At 72.1% G+C, this 15,702-nt stretch overlaps 4 protein-coding genes across 4 annotated transcripts; 3 read left to right on the forward strand and 1 right to left on the reverse strand.

Moving 5' to 3' along the window:
• The first annotated feature begins 531 nt into the window (after positions 1-531).
• On the forward strand, positions 532-5,609 carry V1510DRAFT_413533 (uncharacterized protein). Its single transcript, XM_066933243.1, has 3 exons — positions 532-628; positions 666-962; positions 994-5,609. The coding sequence occupies exons 2-3, from the start codon at positions 819-821 to the stop codon at positions 5,563-5,565; spliced, it is 4,716 nt and encodes a 1,571-aa protein (XP_066790007.1). The 5' UTR covers positions 532-628; positions 666-818; the 3' UTR covers positions 5,566-5,609.
• Positions 5,610-6,119: 510 nt separating this feature from the next.
• Positions 6,120-7,043, forward strand: V1510DRAFT_429092 (uncharacterized protein; the record flags this gene model as incomplete). The annotated part of the gene is made up of 1 exon (XM_066935301.1): positions 6,120-7,043. A coding segment is annotated over exon 1 (831 nt), but the record flags the coding sequence as incomplete, so codon positions are not given.
• Positions 7,044-7,162: 119 nt separating this feature from the next.
• Positions 7,163-9,723, forward strand: V1510DRAFT_401955 (uncharacterized protein; the record flags this gene model as incomplete). The annotated part of the gene is made up of 4 exons (XM_066932066.1): positions 7,163-7,266; positions 7,298-7,342; positions 7,374-7,543; positions 7,574-9,723. The coding sequence occupies 4 exons, from the start codon at positions 7,163-7,165 to the stop codon at positions 9,721-9,723; spliced, it is 2,469 nt and encodes an 822-aa protein (XP_066790009.1).
• On the reverse strand, positions 9,391-13,006 carry V1510DRAFT_375316 (uncharacterized protein). The gene is made up of 2 exons (XM_066931542.1): positions 12,939-13,006; positions 9,391-12,886 (listed from the first exon to the last, which is right to left on the reverse strand). Exon 2 carries the CDS (start codon positions 12,786-12,788, stop codon positions 9,765-9,767), a length of 3,024 nt encoding a protein of 1,007 aa, XP_066790010.1. The 5' UTR covers positions 12,789-12,886; positions 12,939-13,006; the 3' UTR covers positions 9,391-9,764.
• Positions 13,007-15,702: the final 2,696 nt, after the last annotated feature.

Here is a 15,702-nt window from a genome sequence, read left to right on the forward strand (position 1 = left end):
TGCGCCCTGCGGGCGGCTGCTGCCACCGCAATCTCGTAGCCGGCCGGCGCGGGAAGCAGCCGCCCGCAGGGCGCACCCTCGACGGAGTCGCCGCCGGAGGCTCGCCCGAAGCCGCCCGCAGGGCACACCCTCGACGGAGTCGCCGCCGGAGGCTCGCCCAGGCCGGCCGCACGTAGCCGCACGTAGCCGCACCGCGCCGCATGCGCCGCACGCGCCGCACGCGCCGCACGCGCCGCACCGCCACTATTCCCTAATCGCGTTGTGATCGAACCTGCAGCCCGATGTGATCCGCCGCCAGCCCCGCTAGCGCGGCCGCGTCTGCCAGCTTTTCCAGCGCTCGGGCTCGCACCGCTCCACCGCGGACTTACACCCGCAGTACGCAGCCTCGTACGTTTGCCATACGGTCGCGCGACCAGTGGCAACGCTATCTCTGATATCTGGCGCCCACCCGCAACGCGCACAGCCCCGGCGCGGCCCCGGCCGGCGCGTCCGCAGCGTCGCCGTCGGATCGTATAAGAGTCGGCGGCAGGCCCCGGCCGCCCAGGCACTGGCGCAGGTGTCGGTCGTGTGCGCCTCGTATTCGTTTTCGTACCTGGCACGCTATTTCTGGAGTTTTCCGAAATTCTAACCGGTTGGGACATTTTCTGATAGTAAAAACTTATCGCCCGACCCGGTCGCACGCCGACAATCTCCAGACCCCAGCCGTTGTTGACGGTTTGTGAAGCTCCGCCGGGCCGTGTACGCAGACTGTGTGCGTCAAGCGAACGAGTCGCTCCTGATCTGCCGAGCCCTTCCGCTCGCGAGACCCGAACGCGACCATGGGCGCTATCAACGGGCAGCGGCCGACGCTGCTGCGGCAGACGGCCGCGCTGTCCACCAAGTGCTTCATTACGTTCAAGCGGACGTGGATGTCGTCCACGTTCCGCGCGTTCTGGCTGCCGGTCATCTTCATGTGGGCCCTGGTAAGATCCCGCGGGAGCGCGCTGACCGCAGGGCTACGCCAAAAACCTGTTCTCGACGCCCGGCAAGTACGGCATCGCCACGGCCGCGCCGGTGTACGAGCTGGCGGACGTGATCGGGCAGCGCCGGCTGGTGTTTGTCAACAGCCACGCCAACATCTCGGACGAGGTCCAGGAGATCTACGACGCCGTCACGGCCGGGCTCGACCCCGACAAGGTCTTCCTGGTCGAGGACGAGGCGGACCTGCTGACGCTCTGCGCGCAGAACCTGGCCGGGTCCAGCAACTGCTTCGGCGCAGTCGTGTGGCACGACATTGACGCCAGCCGCCGGCTCTACAACTACACGCTGCGCGCGGACGCGTCGCTGACGCACGTCTACGTGGACACGCACAAGAGCGACGCCGAGTACTACGTGCTGCCGGTGCAGTGGGCGGTGGACAAGTACCTGCTCAGCAAGATCGGCGTCGACGCGTACACGCCGGGCGTGATCGCGTACACGTCCAAGACCGAGGCCGAGCGGCAGCAGGCCGTGCGGGTGACGTACATGAGCTCGATCATCAACTTCATGGCGGCGGCCATGTTCCTGGCCATGATCGGCGTGGTGTACCACCTGTGCGGCGCGATCGCGCTCGAGCGCGAGCGCGGGCTGACCACGCTCATGGAGAGCATGGGCGTGCGCAAGGACGCGCGCATGCTCTCGTTCTTCCTCTCGTTCTCGGCGCTGTACGTGGCGGGCTGGGCCGTGGTGGGCCTGGCCGTGGCCATGACCATGTTCTACACGTCCAACCACGGCGTGGTGATCGTGTACCACATCCTGTCGGGCCTGTCGCTGGTCTCGTTCTCGCTCTTCCTGGCGGTGCCGTTCCGGCACACGCAGCTGGCGGGCATCGCGGGCACGGGCGTGTGCATCCTGCTGGCGATCATGACGCTGGTGCAGTCGCACGCGCCGGACGCGCCGCGCGCGGCGCCGGTCCTGCTGGGGCTGTTCTTCCCGCCGATGAACTACGTGTACTACATCCAGACGAACGCGCGGTTCGAGCGGCTGGTGGAGGGCATCGACCTGACGCGCGTGCCGGGCTCGGGCGTGGTCTCCGGCGGCGTGTTCTGGATCTGCGCGGTCGTGCAGACGCTGGTGTACTACGAGCTGGCCGTGCTGCTGGACCGCTTCGTCTACGGCAGCAACAAGGTCACGGTCGACGCCGGGATGGACCCCGGCATGGCGCTGCGCCTGGACGCCGTCTGCAAGACGTACCACCCCATGTCCTACAAGGGCGTGTTCTCCAAGGCCGCGCGGCCGGCGCCGGTGCGCGCCGTCGACAACGTGTCGGTGCAGCTGGCCAAGGGCGAGATCTCGTGCCTGCTGGGCGCGAACGGCTCGGGCAAGACCACGACGCTGGAGATGATCACCGGCATCCAGCGGCCGACGTCGGGCACGATCGCGTTCCCGTCCGACACCAGCCTGGGCCTGTGCCCGCAGAAGAACGTGATGTGGGACGACCTGACGGTGGCCGAGCACGTCCGGCTGTTCAGCCGGCTCAAGAGCGCCGCGCCCAAGAAGGCGGTCGCGCTCGAGGTCGAGCGCCTGACGGACGAGTGCGACCTGGCGCTCAAGGCCGGCGCCAAGAGCAAGACGCTCTCGGGCGGCCAGAAGCGCAAGCTGCAGCTGGCCATCATGTTCGCCGGCGGCAGCCAGGTCTGCTGCATCGACGAGGTCTCGTCCGGCGTGGACCCGCTGAGCCGCCGCAAGATCTGGGACATCCTGCTCGAGAACCGGGGCGAGCGCACGATCGTGCTGACGACGCACTTCCTGGACGAGGCGGACCTGCTCAGCGACAACGTCATCATCCTCTCGACGGGCGTGCTCAAGGTCACGGGCTCGCCGGTGGAGCTCAAGGAGGCCATGGGCAACGGCTACCGCGTGTACTCGATCGTGCCGGCGTCGGGCCGCGAGATCGTGTACGAGGCCGAGAACGGCCAGCAGGTGGCCGAGATCGTGTCGCGGCTGGAGACCGAGGGCGCCGAGTTCCGCGTGTCGGGCCCGCAGCTCGAGGACGTCTTCCTCAAGCTCGTCGCGGACTCGGACCCGGAGATCAGCCAGCTCCTGGCGGCCAACAACTTCGCCGCGACCGAGGCCGGCGGCTACTCGACGGACCTGTCGGCGGACGCGTCGATCGCGACCGACAACGACGGCCTGCGGCTGATCGCGAGCCGCGACTCGGCGCGCAGCGCGCCCCGCGCGGCGCTCGACCTCCGGGTCGGCAAGGACGTCGGCCTGGTCGCCCAGGTCAGGACCATGCTCTGGAAGCGGCTCATCGTCTCGCGGCGCAACCCGCTCCCGCTGCTGGCGATCGTGCTCATCCCGATCCTCGTCGGCGGCGTCACCATGGTCTTCGTGCGCGACTTCACCGGCATCGGCTGCTCGCCCACGGACCGCGTGACGTCGCAGACCACGCACTCGTTCGCGTTCAACGCCACGTCGCAGCTCTTCGGCGGCCCCGAGGAAGAGCTCCGCGACTCCCAGGCCGGGCTCTACATGTTTGCGACCGGCAGCGACGACGGCAACTCGCTGTCGGCGTCGTCGCAGTCGAACTCCATGGACTCGATCGAGAGCTCGTTCATCTACGACAACACGCTCGACGAGTTCTACGCCACGATCCGCGCCAACTACTCCACGCTCACGCCCGGCGGCGTGCTCCTGTCGCCGCCGACGATCGCGTTCAAGGCCAACGACTACGCGGGCGTGTACTTCGGGCCGCTGATGCTCAACCTGCTCGACAACGTGATGGCCAACGGCACGGCCCAGATCGTGACGTCGTACTCGCCGTTCCAGTACCCGTGGGTGGACTCGATGGGCGACACGCTGCAGTTCGTGGTGTACTTCTGCCTGGCGCTGGGCGCGATCCCGGCGTTCATGGCGCTGTACCCGACCATGGAGCGGCTGCGCCACGTGCGCAGCCTGCACTACTCGAATGGGCTGCGCGTGGTGCCGCTGTGGACGGCGTACGCGGCCGTGGACTTTGTGCTGGTGCTGGTGTGGTCCGTGGTCTGCGTGGGCATCTTCGCGGGCGCCAACTCGCACTGGTACGGCCTGGGCTACCTCTTTGCGGTGCTGTTCCTGTACGGGCTCGCGTCGACGCTCGTCGCGTTCGTGATCTCGCTCTTCACCAAGTCGCAGCTGGCGGCGTTCGCGCTGACCGCGGCGTACCAGTGCTGCTACTTCCTGATCTACATGCTCGCGTACCTGTCCATCGAGGTCTACGTCAACGTGGACGACATGGACCGCGACCTCAAGATCGCGCACTTTGTGCTCTCGGTGTTTGCGCCCATCGCCAGCGTCGTGCGCTCGCTGTTCCTCACGCTCAACCTGTTCTCGACGATCTGCGTCGACAACGAGGTCATCGGCTACTACGGCGACGTCAACGCGTTCGGCGGCCCGATCCTGTACCTCTCGGCCCAGTGCATCGTGCTCTACGCCGGCCTGATCTGGTGGGACTCGGGACGCTTCCGGCTGCGCTTCGGCGACCGCATGAAGGACATGGACCCCGAGGCCGCCATCCTGCACGACGCGGACCTGGCCGCCGAGACCGCGCGCGTGGACGCGGGCGAGCCCAAGCAGGGCCTGCGCGTCGCGCACCTGTCCAAGCGCTTCGGCAAGTACGTCGCGGTCGAGAACGTGTCGTTCGCGGTCGAGGCCGACGAGTGCTTTGCGCTGCTGGGCCCGAACGGCGCCGGCAAGTCCACGACGTTCAACATGATCCGCGGCGAGATCGCGCCGTCGGCCGGCGACGTCTACGTGGAGGACACGTCCGTCGTCGGCAACCGCGCGCACGTGCGCACCTTCCTGGGCGTGTGCCCGCAGTTCGACGCCATCGACCAGATGAACGTGGTCGAGACGCTCGAGTTCTACGCGCGGCTGCGCGGCCTGACCGGCGCCGACATCGCCCACAACGTGGACGCCATCGTCACGGCCGTGGGCCTCACGCGCTTCCGCACGCGCATGGCCGAGCGCCTGTCGGGCGGCAACCGCCGCAAGCTGTCGCTGGGCATCGCGCTCATGTCGGACCCGTCCGTGCTGCTGCTGGACGAGCCGTCGAGCGGCATGGACGCCGCGTCCAAGCGCGTCATGTGGCGCACCCTGGCCTCGGTGTCGGCGGGCCGCGCCATTGTGCTCACCACGCACTCGATGGAGGAGGCCGACGCGCTGGCCTCGCGCGCGGGCATCCTGGCGCGGAACCTGCTGGCCGTGGGGACGTCCAACCACCTGCGCCAGCGCTTCGGCGACGGCTACCACGTGCAGTTCCTGTGCGCGTCCGGCATCGAGGCCACGGCCAAGGAGATGGAGGCTGTGCTGGAGTGGGCGAAGGCCACGTTCGGCCGCGACACGGTGTCGGTCGAGGACAAGATGTTCCACGGCCAGGTCAAGGTCGTCATCAAGACGGCCCAGACCGGCGCGGGTATCCAAGTCTCGGACATCTTCCGGGCGATCGAGCGCGACCGCGAGGCCATCGGCGTGGTCAACTACCTGGTGTCGCAGCCGAGCCTGGAGCAGGTGTTTCTGACGATTGTGGGCCAGCACGACGTGGCCGAGGAGGGTTACGAGAATTAGACGTTTTTGGATAGTGGAACCCGGATACTGGGATATGTGGTCTGTGCGGGCGTAGAAGCGCGTGGCGCGTGGCTGCGGCGCGTGGCTGCGGCGCGTGACGCACGCGTCGTGGCGCACGTGCGGCTGCATGTGGCGCGGCGTGCGGCTGGAGGGCTGTGCTGCGCAGGGCAGCCACCCCGCCGGAGTTGCCGGCGCTGGCGCAGCCGGCGGCGGGCGGCGTGCGGCCGTGGCGCATTCCGCTGACGGCTCGCTTGCGAGGCAGCGCCGGCAGCCGTGGCGCCGTGCGACGGCGGCAGGTGCGACCGTCGCGGCACCGTCGCGGCACCGTCGCACGGCTGGCGCCGGCGTGGCACGTCGCCTGTGCGGGCTGCCGCCGTGGCGTCGGGGACGGGGGCCGCGCCGCAGGCTGCGCCGCGGCACCGCCACGGCGGCAGCGCGGCACCCGCCGCGCCGCCACACCGCGCCGCACCGCCGCACCGCCGCACCGCCGCACCGCCGCCACACCACCGCACCGCCACCCGCCACTTGTGGCCGGTGGCAACGGGTTCCTGCACAGGTCCCCCAGTTCCTGCATGGAAGCTCGGCAAGCCCCAAGCCGGCTGTTGACAGTTCGACGCACCGAGCCCCAGCCCCGGCCCCATCGCCCATGACGCAGCCGCCCCATCCCCGGCCTTATAAGCCGGCCGCGCGCCCTCCGCTCCCCAGGCAACATGTGCAAGGACATCTACAGGGAAACCGTGTGCTGCGGCCGGCAGATCTCGCTCACAACGCTGCCGTGCTTCTCGTACCCTATGTGCTGCTCGGTCGAGCAGATCGCCGTCTCGCTGCCGCGCAAGCAGTGCCCCGCGCACGGCCGCGAGCGCCACGGCCGGCTGCGCGACGGCTTCGGGTTCGCGGAGCTCAAGCGGCCGCGCGAGCCCGAGATCCGCGCGTTCTCGCCGCTGCCGGCGCCGCCGCCGGCCGCCGAGGTGTCGGTGCACGCGCTGGCGTCGCGCAACCCGAAGCTCGTCAAGCTGCTCGGCGAGGGCGACGCCGGCCGCCTGCCCCGCCGCCGCGTCTACAACGAGGACTCGTACGACCACTTCTGCTACCACAGCGCGCGCGACGACTCGGACGCGACCGAGTACGACAGCGAGCCCGAGCGGCCGCCGTGCAACCGCAGCCTGTTCAAGGCCGGGTTCACGTTCGGCGCGCCGGACCCGGAGCCGGAGCGGCCGACAACGCCACGGCGTGCGCCACCCGCGCCGCGGCGCGCGCCACCGACGCCGCCGCCGCTGCGCCGCGACCCGCTGCTGGCGCTGTCGCCGTCGCCGGTGCGCCGGCCCAAGCCGTCGGCCGGCGGCATCAAGCGCGCGCTGACCATCCGCATGCGCACGCGCCGCCGCGCGTCGTCGCGCAGCCTCGCGGCCGGGCCGGACCCGGTGATCGGCGAGGCCGTGGCGGTGCGGCTGAGCGCGGCGCGCGTGCGGCGCCTCTAGTGACTGTAAATAGACGCATGACCGCGATGTTCCGGGTAACCGTGCTGCGCACTTTTCTACCAAACATTCCCGCTTGGTAGCCGCTTGATAGCTGCCATTGCCCCCCCCGCGGCTTCACCATGATGGCCTCGTCGCCGCGGCCCCAGGGCGACTTCCGCCGCTGGGAGGACGTCTTCAAGAAGTACCCGCCGAACCAGGTCCGCGTGGTCGAGCAGCAGATCAGGTGCGTCGCCGCGCCGCCCCGCTGACCCCAGGGACCGGCTCCAGCAGAAGAAGGGCGAGCTGCGCTCGCTGGTCGGGTACGTGTGCGCGCGGCCGCGCTGACGGCAGCGAGAGCTACCGCGACCTGCTGTCGACGGCGGACACGATCATGGAGATGAACAGCGTGGTGCGCGACCTGGAGAGCTCGTTCTACACGCTGACGACGGCGTGCAATTCGCGGCGGGTGATCGCCAATGCCGAGCGCCGCAACAAGTTCGAGGAGCTCGTGGACGCGAGAGGTACGGGCGGCGCGGAGCGCGCTGACGCAGGCCTGGAACGGCGGCGGGTCGCGGCCGAGCTCAAGGTGCTGCAGGACCTGGTGTTTGTGATCGAGCGGCTGGTGTACGAGCGGCAGTCGCTGCTCGTGATCTCCAAGCTGCTGCTGGTGGCCAACCTGCTCGTGAGCACGATCGGCGCGGGCGCGCCGCCGGTGCTGGACACGCTCAAGGGCCGGGTCGCCGTCCTGCGGCAGCTGTACGCGCGGCAGTCGGAGCTGTCGATCGGCGAGGAGGACGACACGGCGCGGCTGGTCGACTCGCTGCTGGCGCAGGCGCTGTTCGAGGTGCTGTCGCCGCCGGAGACGCTGGCGGCGTTCCTGGACCGGCGGCTGGCCGTGCTGGCCGCCGTGCTGGCCGGCGACGGCGACGGCGACGGCAGCGGCCGGCACCCGGTGCTGGCCGCGCTCGACCTGGTCGAGCGCACGGTCGACCAGACCCGCGCGATCTTCCCGAGCCTGTTTGCGCTCGTGGTCACGCGGACGAAGACGGCCGCGATCTTGGCGGACCCCGAGATCAAGGCCGTGAACTACTTTGACTTTGACAACATCGAGCACTGGATCTCGGACGAGATCCTCAAGTTCCGGCCGTGGGTCAAGGAGGACGCGGGCTACGACGTGGCCGGCCAGGTGGCCGAGTTCGGCCGGCGCGCGCACGCGCTCGTGCTGGGGCAGCTGCCGCGCCACGTGGACGGCGTGGCGGTCGCCGACCTCGTGCGGCTGCGCCGCGACATGGTCCACGCGCTGCTCGACAAGAAGCACGCGCGCGACTGCGTGGGCCAGCCGGAGCTGTGGGCGGCGTGGACGGCGGCCGTGCGCGCGACGATCGCGGCCAGCACGGAGGCCATGGCCGCGACCGTGGCCGCGCTGCGCGAGGCGGTTGCGGCCGAGGCCGCCGCGGCCGCGCCGTCGATCCCGCTGCTGTGGTCGGCCGCGTGGGCCGACGTGGACATCACGCGCGGCGCCAAGCCGTTCCTCGACATGGTCGCGTCGCTGGCGTCGGGCAACATCGACCGCTGCCGGCCGATCGTCGAGCGGTTTGCGGCCTGGCACGCGGCCACGACCGAGACCCGGACGCTGCTGCAGCAGCTGCCGCGCATTTACGCGGCGTCCGCCGACGACTACTACGTCGACGCCGACGACTGGCTGCGGCGCGAGCAGGCCGCGGCCGACGCCGAGTACCGCGAGCTGGCCGGCCTGCTCAACGACAGGGTCGTGCCGGACGCGCTGGCGGCGCTGCTGGGCGCGCTGGACGAGCTGGCGGCCGCGGCGCCCGCGGACCTGGCCGCGGCCGCGCGCGCGCTGGTCCTGCTCGCGCGCGTGGCCCGCCAGCTCGCGCGGTTCGACCTGGCGCCCGCGCCCGACCGCCAGCTGGCCGCCACCACCAAGGACATTTTCCGCCGCTTCGCCGGCGTGTACCTGGCGACGCACGACGCGGACTGCGGCCGGCTGCGCGAGCGCGCGGCCGAGTTCGCGGCGACCGTGCTCGACAAGACGCTGTGGGAGGCCGACAAGGACGGCAACCGGTACCCGGCCGACGCGTCGGTCTGGGTGGTCGACTACCTCTACGGCACGTTTGCGACGCCCATCTTCGACAGCGGCTGGGAGGACGTGTTTCTCGACAACGCCTGCGGCGGCGTCGACGTCTGCCGCGAGCTGTGGGGCGCCGCGGTGGCCGGCGCGCTCGCCGGCGTGGTCGCCGGGCTGTCGTTCGGCGACGTGGCCGGCGGCGTCGCCGCCGCCGGCGAGCAGGTGGCCGCGCTCGCGCTGGACGACCCGCTCGCCGACGACCCGCTCGCCGCCGACCCGCCCGCCGACCCGCCCGCCGTCCTGCCCGCCGACACCAGCCGCGACAGCGACGCCGGCGGCGGCCCCGGCGACTACTCCGGCGACTTCACGCCCGCCGTCGCGCTCGGCCTCCCCCCCGGCGTCTCCACGCCCGACCACGCCCTCCAGCTCGCCTTCGACGTCGTCTACGTCGCCCGGTTCCTGCACACCGACGCCAGCGCCACGCTGGACGCGCTCGCCGCCCGCGCCGGCATCCCCCCCGCCGCCCGCGCCGTCGTCGACGCCCGCGCCCACGACTGCTGGACGCGCTCGCGGCTGCTCTTTGCCACCATCGGCGGCCGCGCCTCGGACGGCTGAGAAATGCACTTTTATTCGGCCAGCCTGCGCCGGCCCCGCGTCTATTTGAACACGTCGTAGACGCCGATCACGGCCGCGGCCGCCGCCGCGAAGCCGGCCAGCCCCGCCACGCCCACGCCGCCCGCCACCAGCGCCACCAGCTGCGCCAGGATGAACCGCGGCGCAAAGATCTTCCACAGCATCAGGTGGCGGCGGAAGTAGGCCGCCGCCGCCGCCGTCGTCGCCGCCACCGCCGTCGTGTACAGCGCGCCGCGCACGAGCGCCAGCGACACGCCGTACAGCAGCCGCTCCGACGACCGGAAGTCCTTCGGCGACGGCGAGTGCTTCCACAGCGTGGCCAGCGGCAGCGCGAGCGCCACAAACACCTGCGGCCCCACCGAGTTGAGCACGACCGCCAGCGCCGGCAGCAGCCGGCTCGACGCCGAGCTGTTGAAGATGAAGGCCGTGTCCCACTGGATGGCCGACATGGTCGCCTGGTGGCCCGTCGCGAAGAAGTAGACCGAGCCCAGGAACGAGAGCACGACCGGGACCAGCGCCGGCGCCGCCGCGTCCAGCTCAAACACCTCGGCGAGCTCGAACAGCACCAGCGTCTGCCCGAACAGCAGCGCCAGGTTGAACCCGGCCGCGGGCTTGGCCACGATCGCCAGCAGCACGAACGCGTTGGCCACGAAGAGCAGGTACAGCGAGCCGTACGTGTTGGCGAAGCCGATGATCTCCACCGACACCGGCGCCAGCTTGTTGGCCGTCGCCAGGTCGCCCTCGGCCACCGCGCGCTTGATCCGGTCCTGGTTGTTGGTCATGTCCACGCGCAGGCAGAGCGGGCACGACCGGAACCAGGCCATGTTGCCGCCGACGAGCGAGACGCCGAGCAGGAGCCGGGCGAGCACGAGCTTGGCCGTCGGGAACGCCACCTGCCCGGCGTACGCCGGCGAGACCTCGAGCGTGTCGAGCGTCCAGAAGACCGCGACGCAGAGCAGCGCGGTGCGCATGGCGATGCCGATCCACCACGACGCGGCGCCCTCGTACGACCGCGAGAGCCCGAGGAAGTACCGGAGCACGTACGGCAGCACGACGGCCGACACGAAGATCTTGGCGAGCGTGAACGGCGACGACATGGGCGACGCGGTCTCGGACGAGTAGAACGTGGAGACGCAGTGCGGGAGCTGCTCCTCGCGGCAGACGCGCGTGCGGGCGGCCAGCTGCGTGGCCGCGACAAAGACGAGCGCGTAGACGATGGCCGCGCGCCGCCGGCCGTGGTCCGCGGGGAGCCGGACGGCGGCGACGAAGAAGACGACGCCGACGGTGGCGAGCAGGAACGCGGCCGACGCGTCCTCCCAGACGACGTACGAGTTGGACCAGAAGAGCGCGGTGTGGGCGAGGACCAGGGCGGCGGCGAGCGCCGGCCACGAGCGCAGCGCCGGCGCGGGCGCGGCCACCAGCGGCCAGTGCAGCATGCGCCGGAGCGCGAAGAGCGCCCGGCCGTAGCCGGCGGCCGAGCCCACGGCGAGCCCGAACGCGGCCGCGGGCACGTACCGCATGCCCGCCGCCGCCGCCGCCGCCGCCACCGGCACGCCGGCCGCGCCGCCGTACGTGGCCACGTGCTGCAGGATGTACGGCGCAAAGTCGGTGATGCTGTCCTCGGCGTCCGCAAAGCCGCACGCGTAGACCGCCATCGCCGCCAGCGCCACGGCAAACACGGCCAGGCCCGCGGCCATCTCGAGCGCGTCGAAGCGCGCCCAGATCGCCCGGGCCTGCGCCAGCGACGCCTGCTGGAACCGCGCGTAGGCCGCCGCGGCCGCCGCCGGGTCCCGGCCGTCGGCCCGCTCGGCCAGCCCAAACAGCGCCGCGATCTCGCCGTCGCCGCGGAACGACGGGTGCGCCGCCCGGTACCGCGCGATCTGGCGCGCGGTCACGCGCGCCGCCGCCAGCTGGTTGCCGTGGTTCTTGCCCGTCGGGCCCAGAAACGCGGCCGCAATCGGCGCGCCCAGGTTGCTGTACGGCACCGGCACGCCCAGCAGCAGCGCCAGCGTCGGCACCAGGTCGATCTGGTCCACGGTCGGCGGCGCGCCCGTCGCGGACGTCGTCGGCGCGAAGAACGGCCGCTTGGCGTACAGAAACAGCCCCGCGTCGACCTCCAGCGCGCTCTCGCCGCCGTGGTCGCCGCGCGCGTCCATGCCGTGGTCGCCCAGCACGACCAGCAGCGTGCGGTCGTCCAGCGCGGCCACCGCCCGGCGCACCACGGCGTCCATCTCGGCCAGCTTGGCCCGCATCGCCGGGTGGTCCGGCCCGAACCGGTGGCCGGCGTGGTCCACGCCCAGAAAGTGCGTCACCAGCACGTCCCAGTCGCGCGACGCCAGCGCGGCCGCGCTGCCGTACGTGCCGTTCAGGTGCGCCTCGATCCCGCGGTCGACCGTGTCCAGGTCCGGCACGTTGAACGACTCGAACGGGAACGCGGCCGCGAACGCGCCGGGCCCGAACAGCTGCGTCCACGTGTCGTCGCCGGCAAACACAATGCGCTTGCCGGCCGCCGCCAGCTGGTCGACCACGTTGTCCTCGGCCACGGCCGCCGCCGCGAAGTTCGACCCGGCGTCCACGAACGTGGGCAGCGACCCCGTCGTCAGGCCCTTGAGCCGCTGGATCGTCGTCGTCGGCGGGTCCGCCACGAACCGGAACAGCGCGGCCCGCGCCGGGTCCGCCGTCGCCAGCTCCAGCGGCGCCCGCAGCGCGTCGTGGCATTCGAGCCGCAGGCTCTCGTCCGCCGGCGGCACCAGGAAGTCGTACCGCAGCGCGTCGATCACCACCACCACCGCGCGGTCGAACGCCTTGGGGTGCCAGCACTCGCCGGCCTTGCCGCCGCCCGGCACCGCCGCGCACTCGGACCGCTGGTCGAGCACGATCCGCGACAGCAGGAACCCGCTCGAGAAGAGCGCGATCGCGACCGCCACCAGCGCCCCGAACCACCCGAGCAGCAGGAAAACGAACCCAGACGCCGCCCGCAGCTGCCGCGCGCGCGCGCGTGCGATGGCCTTGTCGTCCACGAACCGGTCCGCGTGTTTGCGCGCCATTGCGTTGATGGAGAATGTCGCGCTCGCGTGGTGAATTTTTTGTGATGACTCCGGCCGGGCCGGCGCCGCACGCCGTGCGGCTCGGCGTACCGCCCCCTCGACGAACTCGCCGCCGGAGGCCCGTACGCCTGCACGAAAACGAGCCTCCGGCGGCGACTCCGTCGAGGGTGGCTGCCCTGCGGGCAGGGCACAATTGCGCTCGCGGCAACACCCTGGGGTCCGTGCGGCTATATGCCGCACGCGGTGCGGCTCACTGCCCGAAGGGCAGCAACCCTCGACGGAGTCGCCGCCGGAGGCTCGCACGCCTGCAGGAAAACGAGCCTCCGGCGGCGACTCCGTCGAGGGTAGCTGCCCTGCGGGCAGATCCAAATCGCGCTCGTGGAAACACCCTGGGGTCCGTGCGGCTGGCTGCCCTCGGCCCTCGGCAGAGTCGCCGGCGCAGGCTCGTCTGGCTACGGTGGGCGACCGCCGGGCGCTCTCGTGGCGCGTGTAGGTTCGGAAGTCGGCCCGTGCGGCTACGGCTGTGCCGAGCGCGGTGCCAGCCCGCCCGAGGGGGCGTGTGGCTGGGCGGCGCGGCGGAGATACGGAGTTAGGCGCGAGCCGCACAGAATGCGGCTCGGCACGTGCGGCACCTTGGCGGAGTGGCAGGGCGACACGTGTGCGCTGGCGCTCCACTGCGCGCGGCGGGGCGCCGGCTTCGGCCGCGGCGCGCGGTCGGCAGCGCGAGCCTGCGGCAGGCTCGCGGGTCGCTGGTCGGCGGCCGAGCCGCACGGCGTGCGGCTGAGCCCTCTGCCTGTCGGCCGCCGGCGCAGGCCAGGCGTGCGCCGCGCAGGGCCGCACTGGGGCGCAGCGGCGCCGCCGCGCGTGTTCGGCCGGGGCCAACGGCCGGGGCCAACGGCCGGGGCCAACGGCGCGGCCGCCGCGCCGCACCGCGTGCGGCGCCGCACAGGCCAGCTTGGCGGCCGCCGTAGCCAGCCACAGCGTATGCCGGGCCGTACGGGCAGCGGGTTACGTTACCCGCAGGGTCACGGGTCACAGACCCTGCGGCGCCACAGCCAAACGGCCCGCGATCCCCGCTTATCTGGGCGCAAAGTCACCGCCGCGTTGCGCCCACCGTGGTCCAGGCGCCCGCAACCCTAGCCCTCCACCGCCAGAAATTATCTCCATTTCCTCTCGCGACTAGCAACGCACGCAGTCTGTTATCGACCGGCATCGATTCCGCAGCGCTCCATCGGCGAGCGATCAGGGATCATCAAGCATCAGGCATCAATCGCGTCAATCGCAGAAGGCGCACGTCGGCCGTCGCGCACAGCAGCGGGGCCGTGGCAGCGAATCCAGAGCTGCCAATCAGTCAAGCGGCAGCGCCCAGCGGGCTGGCCGCCGAGAGCTGCGGGCGCCGTCTGTCGACGGCGCACACGCCGCGCGAAACCGCGGCCGTGCCGGCACGGCTGCCGCCGTCCGCGAGAGCCAATGCCAGCGATCGGGTAGGGGACGACCGCCGAACGAGAGAGCAAGTGTCTGGGAGCGACCGGATGGCCGCCAACACGTGGGGCATCTGGGGCAGCACGCCGCTGGCGTCGTCGTTCCTGGGCGGCGGGCGCGAGGAGGAGCCGGGGTCCAAGATCCTGCCGGTGTCGTCGTCGTCGTCGTCGTCGGCGTCGTCGCGCAAGTCGCCGGCGGCGCGCGCGCTGACGCCGGAGCTGGAGACGGCCGAGCTGAGCCCGCGGCTGGCGCCGCTGGACCCGTGGGTGTCGCGGTCGCTGTCGTCGTCGTCGTCGTCGTCGCGGCCGAACCTGTGGCCGGTGAACTCGAACGAGGACGCGGCCAAGTCGCCGGTGGGCGGCGTGCGGCGCCTGCCGGTCGAGCTGGCCGAGCGCGAGCCGTACATGTCGCCGCCGCAGCGCGCGGCGGCGATGCTGGCGAACGCGGTGTTTGCGGCGCCGCTGTCGCCGCCGCCGTCGTTCCTGGACCACGCGGACGACGAGCAGCGGTCGCCGGCGCACGGCCGGGACGCGCCGCTGGCGCCGGCGAGCCCGCCGGCGCCGCCGGCGACGTTCGGGCTGGGCGCGACCGCGGCCTTCCCGAACTACTCGCGCATGATCGCCACGCTGGCCGAGCAGACGCGCGAGGCCGAGCTGATGGCGAGCTTCAAGCAGCTGGGCGTGGACGCGGCGGACGGCCGCCGGCTGTCGGCGATCGACTACTCGCTGCCGGCGGCGGCGCCGGGGCCGCCGCCGGCCGCGCCGGCGCTGTCGCCGGGGCCCGCGCCGGCCACGCCGTACGCGTACTCGGCCGCGCCGGCCGCGCCGGCCGCGCCGGCCGCGCGCGCGTTCTGGAACCCGCCCGACGAGCGCGCGTACTCGCCGCGCGCGTCCTCCGCCGAGTTCGGCATGGCCTACAACCCCTACATGCCCGACGTGGCCCCGCCCGACGGCTTCGCCGACTACCGCTCGCAGCTCGCCGGCCAGTCGCCGCTGGCCGTCCAGAACAGCCGGATGGCGTCGCCGCGGACCATGTCGCCGTCGTTCTACATGAACTCGGCCCAGCCGGCGTACTACCCGCGCGCCGGCGCGCTCGGCGCCGACGGCGACTTTGACGGGCTCGGGATCCAGCCCAAGCTGGGCGGCGCCGGCTCGCCGCTGCTGGCGAGCCAGGTCCCGCGGCCGCCGTCGTCCGCGTCGTCGTCGTCGTCCGTGCGCCGGCAGCTGTCGATCCAGACCGGGCCGCCGAGCGCGGCGCCGGCGCCGGCGTTCGCGGGCTTCGGCCCGGCGCCGGGCGCCATGTCGCCGTACTTCCGCGGCGACGACGCCGCGTCGCCGCCGCAGACCGCCGCCAACCCCTCCCGGCTCTACCACCACAACCCGCAGTACGACTTTGCGCTCTCGCCGCTGCAGCGGCCGGCGCAGCCCGGCAT

The sequence above is a fragment of the Dipodascopsis tothii genome (assembly GCF_038497935.1).
Source record: "Dipodascopsis tothii strain CBS 759.85 unplaced genomic scaffold V1510scaffold_8, whole genome shotgun sequence".
Lineage (NCBI taxonomy): Eukaryota > Fungi > Ascomycota > Lipomycetes > Lipomycetales > Lipomycetaceae > Neoaidaea > Neoaidaea tothii.